Here is a 12,074-nt window from a genome sequence, read left to right on the forward strand (position 1 = left end):
AATCTTCACTGACTCTCCTTAAGGTGGAAATATCAAATATTTGTAGCCTACTGAATAGGAACCGAAGGATTCAATCTAAAGTATCCGTTTAAGGGGAGCTAATGCAACTGCCATTCATGAGCAGAATTAGTTTCTAAATTTATATTCAGATGCTTTCTCTCATTTAAAAAAAAAAAGTGTTGTGAAATTTTTTACAAGTCACTATTTAAAGTTTAATTGTCTTGAGAAAAATTACATGATTAAATTGAAATAGTTACAGTAGTGAATACCACAGGAAAGCAATAGAGGAAATAGTTATGAACTAGTTAAGAAACGGAAAGTACAGAGTTGTTTTAAAAAAGACAAAAAGATGTGCGTGTTTGCGGGGCTCGCCCTGTAAAATAGGTATATATGTGCCAAGGTTTTTCTGGCTCTCTCCCATAAACCAAATAAATAACTGCAGGATTTAAAAATCAGATGATATGTAAGTAAAGATGGAAAAGGCTTGTAAATATCACAACACTGCTGTTTACTCTTGAAAAGAAATGTTAATTTGGAAGATGACAAAATATTTCAGCTGATATTATTTGAAAACACAGAATAAGTAGGGACTCAATATGAATTACTGCTAATCCCCAAGTAATTAATTGCCACAAAATAAATGCATAGAACCCTATTTTAATTTTTGTGAACGTTTACTTCATTTTGAATTGGCTATTTTTTTTTTTTTTTTAGAGAACTAGACATCATGGACTAAATAGCCTGTAGGAAGCGTAACAAAATTATATATTGAATAAAGAAAATTCAACCTATTTGGGGAGGGGGTGATGTACGTTGTGGAGAAAAATGTGTAAACAGGCTGTCTGATTTCCCATGTGTGGGTGAGCAACAAAATAACTGACTGTTGCAGCTCTCCTAAGGTCTGTTTACCAGAGAGAATGAGACTGATAGTTGCTTGTAGCCACATGCCTCACCAGTAATGTGTAAACTGCTTCAACATACCACCAGTTAGCCGAACCCAGACCCCCATACCTTATTAAGTTGGAGGGGTAGAGGGAGGCATGAGCCAGATGTGTAGGCACGTAGTTTATTACGAAAGTGACAAGGTAGAGGCAGCTAGCCTGCTTCCCATCTTGCCTGGGATCCTAATGCTTTTTGTGGTTTTCATTTCTGCTCAGTCACCTTCTTATATGGTTTTGCTGCATAGACGTGCCCAGAGCTGACATTTGGAATCTGCTTGGAGCCATGGAGTGCTCATCATGCTGTATTCAATGTCAGAATGGGCTGGTACAGCTCTGAAATAGATCTGGATCTCTTTTGCCATTGATTCAGAGCTGGACGGAGTAGGCCAGACCATCAAGCCACATGATAGGGTTAGACCTGGTGACCCAGCTGCTGCTGCTGCTGCTTGCAATTGTGGCAGACTGGATTTGGCCCTGTTAAAGATCCATTCAAGAGGCCTGAAATTGTGTTGTGACTGGTTGTCTGCTTCAGGTTCAAACACTTGTGATGAAGATGTGGTACAAGCTGTAACTTAAAATAGGGATTTTGTGGCTTTGGGCCTCCCGAGTAAGTATCTGGTCACACTCAGCCAATTAAGACTTTTCATAATAGTTTCAGACAGGACTTAGAGCGTCTGCTGCTAATTGTTATACATGTTTGCCTTTTACAGACACTTGGTTGATGATATGTTAAGTGCTGATGATGTTAGTTGCAGTAGTTCCCAGGTCAGTGCAAAATCTGAGAAGAACATGGCTGATTTTGATGGGGAAGAATCTGGCTGTGAAGAGGAGCTTGTACAGATCAATTCCCATGCTGAGCTGACATCTCATCTCCAACAGCATCTTCCAAATCTTGCCTCCATCTACCATGAACACCTCAGTCAAGGTATTGTAATAGCTATTACTTTGTGAACAGTATTTTGCATCTGCTTTAACATTGAAATCAAAATGAGTTGTTCCAATGTCATCTGGTACTTTAAGGTACTCTAAACTACATTTGATTGACCGCTACACTATTTTTTTAAGAACAAACTTTATTGCCATTTTTCTTGCCCACAATCCCATAATATGTCCAAAAGCATGATGTATGTGTATATAGTGGAAAATAGTATTGACATTCATGAGTATCTTATGCATTTTATGTGAAAAAAAGAGGACAAAAAGGAGCAAGAAACAAAACCAAGGTATAACGAAAAAAACGGCTGCGTTACAGAAGGTAGGAATATTGTCCTTATGAAATGTCCCGGTCTCCATACGCTATTTGAAAGATACAATCGCATCAGCAATTCGGTAGCAGTGTGTACACTCCTGTTTTCATTGTGGTGCAGAACCTCCAAATCTAATGGTGTGGGCTGTGATGGCAGTGTCGGAATAATTCCTCTGAAATCTGCCCAGCGCTGCAATATGCATGTGTGTTTGTGGGGGCAGCCAGGAGCTTTGAAAACCGTTTCCTCCAACCCCATGCAGAAGTCTTATCCTTGCTTCCATACCCCCAATGGGGGTGGAGATGGTGTCTTGGCTACAGTCAAACCTAGGTACAATAAATTACATTTATATTTGTTGCCCTTAATGTCTTCTGCAATGTGTAGTAATGCTAACCATGGAGTACTTGGTATAACCCAACCCAGCACCTCAGCTAGACATCTGTTCACACTCCTCCAAAACCTGTCCAGGACTAGGCATGTCCACACTGTATGAATAAAGGTGGCCTCTTCCACTCCGCAACAGAGACAATCTGGGGAGGCAACAAGACCTGCCTTGTAAAGTCTCGATCGAGTAAGATATATTCTGTGTAAGTATTTCAACTGTATTAGTCGTAATTGCGTGGTGACTGCAGCCTTTCGGGGGTCTGTAACGCCTTCATTCAATCATCGTTCTTAATAGGACCTAGATCAGTTTGCCAGGCTTCCCTGAGGGGTTCCTGTGTTGATGCACTATGGGTGACTAGTGTTTGATAGATTTGAGATATTTTGTGGTCAACCAAGTCACCCATAAGGAGCTTTCCTGCCAGTGGGCTAAATTTGGGGATGGCGTTTAGATAGCTGAGGTAGGAAGTAATAACATTTCGGAATTTAAGGTATTTGTAAAACTGTGTACATGGGATGGAGTATTTTTTTTTAAGGTCTGAGAAGGATTTAAGGGGAAAGACCCCTGAGAACGTCTAATAGTGTAGAGCTACCAATTCAGTCCCATCCCTGGAGCCCTTGTAATTATTGCAGCTGGGGAAGAAGACTATTGCAAGTACCATCATCATCAAATAGCTTTATTTGACAAATTAAGTCATAAAAGCATTTAACAAAAACAGATAAAGGAGTTGATAACAACAATTACCACAATATAATACATAACCTAGTTAAAACAGCGTCACAATGAAAATTGACTGTTAAAAAGAGAAGAAGTAAAATATGTACAATTTACTCTAAAATCAGTATATTAAAACCAATTATTGGGCACAATAAGATTAACAATTTTCAAGGTGAAGAACGGGCTTCCCACCAAGTTCCATCACGCATCTACCAGAAGGTCTCCATTAGAAAATGTAATTAACTAATTCACTTTTCTTAGGTTGCATGTACAGCTACACTATTCGTAATTACATTTAAAAAAAATGTATTTTATTAATTTTCGTCGAACAAACAACTTCGAGACTCAGCTGATGCAATCAGCTATATCACAGTGCAGACACATAGTCTTATGTCAAGTAATGCAAAATATTGACAAAAGCGCATAGCCAGTAGCACAATACACAAATTGGAAAATCATAACATTCACAATCATTTTACTCAGTACACGTGGCACGCTGGTGACCCAGCCCTAAAAAAATAAGGTCTAACTGTGAGTGGGGCTCGACCAAATCCACAGGGCGAACAAGGACTCCACCCCCTGTATAGCACTCTGTGTGTGCGAGCAGGGATGTCCTTATCTGAAAGAGACACGTTAGTGATAGATTCCTTACCTTAGAATATCCCCAGGCGTCAGACTGGTTCTGGAAAATTTTGCGTAGCAATACCCCTGCGCGCCGGCAGGCGTCGTCCGCGGCTCCGCGTCAGTCGTCGGCGTCGTTAGTGCCGGAATGACGTCGTCTGAGTACTTAGACGCCGCCCATGCGCGCTGACGTCAGTTCTTCTTTTTTCCGCGCCAGCTAGCGCAGATCCGGAGAAGCTCTACCACTTAGTCATTTTTTGACTAAACTTTTTTGATCTTTTGATCATTGCTCTTTTCGAGTCTTCGACTCCGACGGTGCCGGTAGGGATGCCCGGGTTTAAACCCTGTTCCAAGTGCGGCCGACTGATGTCGGTTTCCGACTCCCATCGCCGGTGCCTGAAGTGTTTAGGCCTCGACCACGACGACCGCACCTGCTCCGACTGCCGGGCCCTGACGTCAAAGGCTAGGCGGGAGCGGTCCCGCAAGCGGCTCGAGCTCCGGCAGTCGGCCCCGTGCCGCTCAAGGTCCCGGTCCCACGGGAGGTCGAGGGACCGGTTGAGGGGTCGGAGTCCTCGCAGCTCTGGGAGTGGACATAGGTCATCGGGATCCGGGTCCTCAGGTAAGAGGCATCAGAGGTCATAGAGGCATCATCGTTCCTCCGACCCACCCCGATGCTCGCTCGATGCTGCCGGGGGGTCGGGTGACACCACCCACGCGGCTCCGACTGAGTCGCAGGCGTCGCCGCCTGCCCCACACCTTCAGGTCCCTGGGCATGACGCGACGCCGGAGGAGGTCGACCGGTACCTCATGGCCATGAGGTCCCTCCCGCCTCAGCCGGGTCCCGTGGCGCCTTTGGGCCCAACGGCCCCGGCTGGAGGCCCTAGCGGGTCGGGTGCCTCGGCCCGACGCCGTCGGGTGCTTCGGCCTGACGCCGTCGGGTGCTTCGGCCCTGGCGCCGTCGGCGACTTCGGTCCCGGCGCCGCAGGACCTCACCGGACCCGCTTCCGGATCCGGGTCGTCGCCGGTCGACCTCACAACCTCCCCGGCCCCGCGGGTGTCGCCCCCGGCGCCCCCTGTGGACGCCGTCCTCAATGTTACCTTCGGTCCGACTCTGGCGCCAGAGCGGCGCCGCTGGGCGCCGCTTCCGACGGCCTTTGGAGATTTTTATTTCCATGAGGAGGCCCCGTCTGTTGACCCTGTTCTACAGAAGATGGGTGACGAGGGTGATTGGGGGGGGGTCTGCGGACCCTCTGGCAGAGGAGTGCCAGTCTCAAGAGGACTGGACATATGAGCTTGGGGAGGCCAGTGGTATTGACACTTCGACAGACACTGTATTTGTCTCCCCTCCCACCGTGGCTACGGAGGAGGGGGCTGCTTACAATGTAATGTTGACGAGGGCAGCCAAGGCCTTAAACCTTGAGCTCCCCGTCGCGGCCGTGAGGACGAACCTCCTCACTGAGGTCCTTAAACCTCAGGCAAGCTCTAGTGAGCCTCTGCTGCCGTTTAATGAGGCCTTGTGTGACGTTCTTGTGGGCACTTGGTCCAAGCCCGCCACAGGTCTGCCTGTGGATAGGAACGTGGCCAGACGCTACCGCCCGGCTCCGGGCGACCCTTGCTTTTTGTCCACCCATACCACCCCGGGGAGCCTGGTCATCCAGGCCTCTACTTCCCAGACCGCATTCCCGACGGCCCCGCCTGATTGGGAATCCAAGAGGTACGAGCAGTTCGGGAAGATGGTGTTCTCGTCCCTGAGTTTGGGACTGCGGTCTGTCAATACCGCATGCCTCTTGGGCCGCTATACCCACACCCTGTGGGACACGGTCGCGGACGTGCTGCCACAATGTCCGGAGGAGGTCCGTGCTAAACTCGCCCAAGCCCTTGCGGAGGGTCGAGATGCAGCGCGATATTCCATCCGGTGTGGGCTGGATACCACGGACTCACTGGGCAGGGCGATGGCAACGACGGTGGCGGTTCGACGCCACGCCTGGTTGAGGACCGCCAACTTTTCGGCTGATGTCCAGTCCGCTCTTCTGGACATGCCGTTTGATGGCCGTTGCCTCTTTGGCGACAAGGCAGACCATGCGCTTGAGTGTTTTAAGGACTCCAGGGCTACGGCCAAGTCCTTGGGCCTCTCGGCCCCACGCCAGCAAACGGGTGCCTTTCGTTACTTTCGTGGCCATGGAAGGGGAGCCCCCACACGAGCTGCCAGCCACGCACCGCAGAATGTTCAACAGTGCGGTGGCGGCCATGGAAACAGCCGTAACGGCGGTCGGGGACAACGGCGAGGCCAGTCCACACCTCCCTCCCTAGCACCTGCCTCAAAACCTTCCTATTAATTAACAACAAAGGAGTGACTGAGATAAAAGTGATATTGTCCCGCTTGGTGTCGCAAGTGTGGTCAAGACTCACACATACATCCTAGTATCCAGCAGGAAAAAGACAGACTGTCTCCCTTAGTGTGCCCAAGTGACTCCTGTATCACAGGAGAGAAACAAAAGAAGGCCTGAAACTCACCTTATGTTCCAAACAAAACGAAAACAAAAAAGTCGCCTTGTTTGTTAAGAAGGACCCTCACTCACCACTAGTTGGTGACATGCTTCATCATCGGGTCCCCGCTGGGGTGACCGAATGTCCCCCCAGCGTGCTACAACGCCTGATTACAGCGGAGCAGGATGTGGTGAATGTAACAGTGCCGAAATTAAGAGGTTACTATTTGTGAGGTTGTGAGTGTATTAAAAAATGCGAGATTGTGACTTTTCCAAAAAAAATTAATATAGACCAATCTGCATTGTATAAAAACAGAGTGAGCGGATTCCACTGGTTCTGAATTACGGAACCGGGATCCTGGTCAATAAACAATGGTCAACATGTTTCTGCTGTTAATTGCGTTTTGCTCAGCATTCATCAGGACCTACACCAAAGTCCTCCGGTGGTGTGCACGCGCTAAGGTGCACCCTCCCGAGAGGCTCAAAATGTGAAAAAATATATATTTACAGTGATCAAGAAATTGTCTTGATATAATCACTACAAATTTAGTAGTGAGAAAAACCTGTAAATAAAATGGACAGACAGGAGACAAACAAACACAAAACATTAACAGAGATTAGCCAATGCTTTTGTATAGTCTGAAGTACTTCTGATCACTGTTAATTACAGTTTGTGGCCTCGAAACTAATTGGTATCGTGCCAAAACGCAGGGTGTGGCCCCGAGTCAAGAGATTGCCTGCACCGAAATGTGAAGGCTTCCCGTCCCAAAAATGACGAGTATATGTCACTACCATCATTGTGTGAATCATAACAAGTAGTGCGTGTTACCACTATCGAACGATGTGGTTTGTTACATTACAGTGCTTAGAATCGCATTTGTTTTTTATCAGGCTCATGGGTGGTGGTCGGAATACCCTGGAATACCCTGGACAGACGAGGTGACCCCCCCACACACAATGTTGAAGAAATGAGAATGCACCTACCGCATCAAAGACGGAATCATGCCCCGTCGGAAACAGTCAGTGCGGGACATTTTCACGCGATGGCAATCTATCACGAAATAAAAGCCATTGAGGATTTTAGCCGGGACCAAGCCCTGTTCAAATTGCGGACTCGCGCTGGTCCCTTTTTGTTGGAAACGCTAAAAAATACCCCCAGGAGAACTTACTTCCAACACCGCGACTCCCCGTGAGGCACCTACTTGCTCGGCTGCTGACTTCCGGGAGTGCCGGGGGCGGGGCGCGTGATAGTTTTAAAGAAAGTCCAATGTGATTGGTTTGGCGGCGCACGTGGGTAGATTAGTGGCGCGCCCTGACTCAGTTTTAAAGGGGAAGTGCCCTGAGCCTGTAGACACAGACCGGGGTTCGAGTCCCATGGCTGGTGTTTGGATATCATTACCATAAACAACTTGAACCAATGAAATACATCATTATTTTAAATTTCAAGAGGACATTATATTACACCAGCAATTTTCAAAGAGGGAAAAGGAAAACTTTGAATAGACAAGATTGTTCACTAACAAACCATCAAAGCACAGTGAAGATTTTAAACACTGGCGTGTTTGGATATTATTACCATCAACAACTTGTACCAATGACAGGCATCATTCTTTTAAAAGGACATTATGTGGCACCAGCAATTATCGAAGGGAGGGGAAAGACATACATAGACAAGAGGGTTTTCTAGCAAACCATCAGGGCACAGTGAAGTTCTTAAACACTGGCGTCATGGGTTGCTGTGGATCAGGTATGTGATTTCCTAAGGGTGTCTATGATGAAGGAGGGAGTACACAGTTATCCCTACGGCCAGGTAGGGAAAATTGGGCAAACGAAATTTATTTCTGCTGTGATTAGAACATGACCATGTTATCTCCTGAGGACACTGGCCCATGGTATATCGTCGTTGAGGCCGGTTTTATTGGTGCCCAAGCGATACACCCACCGTTGCTCTTTTTCAAACCAAAACCTTCCTAGTCCGTGTTTTCAGGCCCATGTGACGCCGGTGGGTGGCAGGGTTCGCCATCACCTCTTCCACTGGCGCAATGTCACGTCGGGCAGGTGGGTGCTGCAAATCGTCCAAAGGGGCTACTCCCTCCCCTTCGAGGCGTCCCCTCCAGCCATGCCACCGCAATTCCACCGCGTGTCGGGGTATCACTTGCAACTTTTGCAAGAGGAAGTCACGGCCCTCTTGGCCAAGGGGGCCATCGAGCGCGTTCCTGGGCCAGAAGTAGGGTGTGGTTGTTACTCCCACTATTTTCTGGTACCCAAGAAGGGCAAAGGGGGCCTACGCCCTATCTTGGACCTACAGAACGTCAGCGGCTTCCTCCGGAAGGAGAAGTTCAAGATGCTCACTTTGGCTCAGGTCTTAGCTGCCCTGGACCCCGGAGACTGGGTGGTAGCGTTGGACTTGCAGTACGCTTACTTTCACATCCCCGTCCTGCCGGCCCACCGGCGCTACCTGCGGTTCACGGTAGGCCACGAGCACTTTAAGTTTACCGTGCTACCCTTTGGCCTTACCAGCGCCCCACGCATGTTCACGAAGGTGATGGTGGTGGTCGCAGCTCATCTGCGCAGGTTAGGGGTGCCAGTCTTCCCCCTACCTCGACGACTGGTTGTTGAAGGCGGGCTCGCCCCAGACAGTAGTCAGCCACCTCCAGACTACGGCCGACCTCCTGCACTTGCTTGGATTCTCCATCAATGTGCCGAAGTCGCACCTGTGTCCCTCTCAGAAGCTCCTCTTCATCGGAGCGGTTCTAGACTCGGCGCAGTTTCGGGTTTATCCTCCCGAACAGCGGGTTCGGGATATTCAGGCTCTGATTCCGATCTTTCAGCCTTTATCCAGAGTCTCGGTCAGGTTGACGCTGCGGCTTCTGGGGTTGATGGCCTCCTGCATCCTTCTGGTTCATCACGCCCGGTGGCGGATGCGGGCTCTGCAGTGGGACCTGAAGTTTCAGTGGGCCCAGCATCAGGGCAACCTGTCCGATCATGTCTTGATCTGGGAGGGCACTGCGAGACAGTTGCAGTGGTGGCTCACGGACCGTGATTGGGTCAGTGGCAGATCCCTCTCCCTTCCCCACCTGGAGCACGTGGTTGTGACGGACACGTCCCTCCAGGGCTGGGGAGGCCACATGGGAGAGGCGGAGAGCAGAGGCCTCTGGTGTCCGCCGGAGTCCCAGCTCCATATCAACGTTTTGGAGCTGCGGGCGATCCGTCTAGCACTGAAAGCATTCCTCCCCTCTGTCCGGGGGAGTGTAGTGCAGGTGTTCACGGACAACACCACCGCCATGTGGTACTGCAACAAACAGGGCGGGGTGGGGTCGTGGACCCTATGCCAGGAGGCTCTGCGCCTCTGGCAGTGGCTGGAACATCAGGGCGTGACCCTGGTGGTTCAACACCTGGCAGGTTCTCTGAACGTCAGGGCGGACGAACTCAGCCGTCGGTGCATGATGGATCACGAATGGCGTCTGAACTTGGACGTGGCGCAAGGCCTCTTTCAGCAATGGGGAGAGCCTTGGTTAGATCTATTCGCCACAGAAGAGAACGCTCAATGTCATCAGTTCTGCGCGTTGGAATTTCCAAGGCGGCACTCGCTCGGAGACGCTTTTCGACGCGAGTGGAGTTGCGATTTATTGTACGCCTTTTCGCCTATACCACTTCTGCCCAGAGTGCTGAAGAAGATCAGCCGCGACCGGGCCCAGGTTATCCTTGTGGCTCCGGACTGGGCACGAAGATACTGGTATCCCGAGCTACTCAGCATGTCAGTCGATCCCCCGATTCGTCTGCCTCTTCGGGAGGACCTTCTGTCGCAGCAGCAGGGGACGGTTCTCCACCCGAACCTGTCCAGTCTCCACCTACAAGCTTGGAGATTGAGCGGCGGCAGTTGAGGCCATTTGTCTTGCCTCCCGAAGTCTGTAATGTCATTCTGGCAGCCAGGCGTCCCTCCACAAAGTCGGTATACGCCTGCAGGTGGAACAGATTTGTGGCATGGTGCACAGCAAAGGCTGTGGATCCACTCTCTGCACCCCTTTCTGAGGTTCTCCTCTTCCTTCTTTCTCTTGCCCAGCAGAGCTCTGCTCTGGGCACTATCAAGGGGTACCTTTCTGCCCTTTCCGCCTTCTTGAGGCTACCTGATTAGCCTTCCTTGTTCAAGTCGTCCCCTATTGTAAATAGGTTTTTGAAGGGCATCACACACATGTTCCCTCCTGTTCCTTTCGTGATGCCCCAGTGGGACTTGAACCTTGTTCTTACTTACCTAATGTGTGCTCCCTTTGAGCCGCTCCATAACTGTCCTCTCCGTCTTCTTACTTTGAAGACTGCTTTCCTGGTTGCCATCACCTCTGCCAGGAGAGCGAGTGAGCTCCAGGCTCTTTCTTCCACACCTCCTTTCTTCTCTGTTCATCCGGACAAGGTTGTGTTGCGGACAAGACCTTCTTTCCTGCCCAAGGTTGTCACGGCTTTCCACATCGGGCAGTCCATTACTTTGCCCACCTTCTTTCCGCCTCCGCATCCCTCGAAAGAGGAAGAGAGGCTCCACCGTCTGGACCCAAAACGTGCGCTCTCTTACTATCTAGATCGCACACGCCAGTTCCGGGTGGATGACCAACTCTTTGTTGGTTACGTGGGCACTAAGAAGGGAAAGGTGGTGCACAAGCGGACCATCTCCCGGTGGATCATCTTGTGTATCCAGGCATGTTACTCCTTGGCTAAGAAGGAGCCCCCTGTTGGATTGAGGGCTCATTCCACTCTGGCCACGGCGACTACCACTGCCCTGGGCCAGGGAGTGCCCTTGCAGGACATTTGCCAGGCAGCTACGTGGGCCTCGCTGGACACGTTCGTACGATACTACTGCCTGGACAGCCAAGTCCGGAGGGATGGCTTCTTTGGCCGTTCCGTCCTCCAGGACTTTCTGGTGTGATTATTGGTTCGCAGACCCACCACCGGGGTTGGTATTGCTGGGGTATCTATTCCAAGGTAAGGAATCTATCACTAACGTGTCTCTTTCAGATGCACAAGTTACTACTTGTGTAACGATATATCTGTAAGAGACATTAGTTAGTGATAGATTCCTTACCGACCCACCCATCCTCCCCGTTCTGCGAACCGATATCTAGGGTTAAGGTCATCCCCTTTCAGGGCCCTAGTTTCATGGCACCAGTGTTGGTTCTATCATGGCTCTGCGTATCTGGCGCGGAAAAGATGTGTATCAGAACTGACGTCAGCGCGCATGGGCGGCGTCTAAGTACTCAGACAACGTCATTCCGGCACTAACGACGCCGACGACGAAGACTGATGCGGAGCCACGGACGACGCCTGCCGGCGCGCAGGGGTATTGCTACGCGGAATTTTCCGGATCCAGTCTGACGCCTGGAGATATTCTAAGGTAAGGAATCTATCACTAACTAATGTCTCTTACAGATATATCGTTACACAAGTAGTAACTTGTGCTACACTACCTGTGTTGGTGTGCCGATATGTATTGTATAGCTCCCCAAACATTTTAGGCTGATTGCGCGGCGGGAGCAGCTCACTAAAAAGCTCCATTTGCGTACTGCAGAATGTCATGTCATTCTTCCACTGAGTGATTGTAGACAGAGGACCTCGCGCCCATGCTATAGCTACCCTGCGCTTGGCCGTGAGCATTCCCATATCCACTAATCTACGTGATTTTTTTAGGGAGAGTAGC

General features: G+C 49.9%; 1 protein-coding gene across 2 annotated transcripts in view; it reads left to right on the forward strand.

Moving 5' to 3' along the window:
- Positions 1-12,074, forward strand: part of USP34 (ubiquitin specific peptidase 34) — a 2,681,755-nt gene that overhangs the window by 315,202 nt on the left and 2,354,479 nt on the right. The window contains exon 15 of one of the 2 annotated variants that reach the window (XM_078649291.1): positions 1,652-1,866. In XM_078649291.1, coding sequence (XP_078505417.1) covers positions 1,652-1,866 — 215 coding nt within the window. The remainder of the gene's footprint in view (positions 1-1,651; positions 1,867-12,074) is intronic. The other variant, XM_078649292.1, reaches the window with a different exon arrangement.

The sequence above is a fragment of the Lissotriton helveticus genome, chromosome 6 (genome assembly GCF_964261635.1).
Source record: "Lissotriton helveticus chromosome 6, aLisHel1.1, whole genome shotgun sequence".
Taxonomy (NCBI): Eukaryota; Metazoa; Chordata; class Amphibia; order Caudata; family Salamandridae; genus Lissotriton; species Lissotriton helveticus.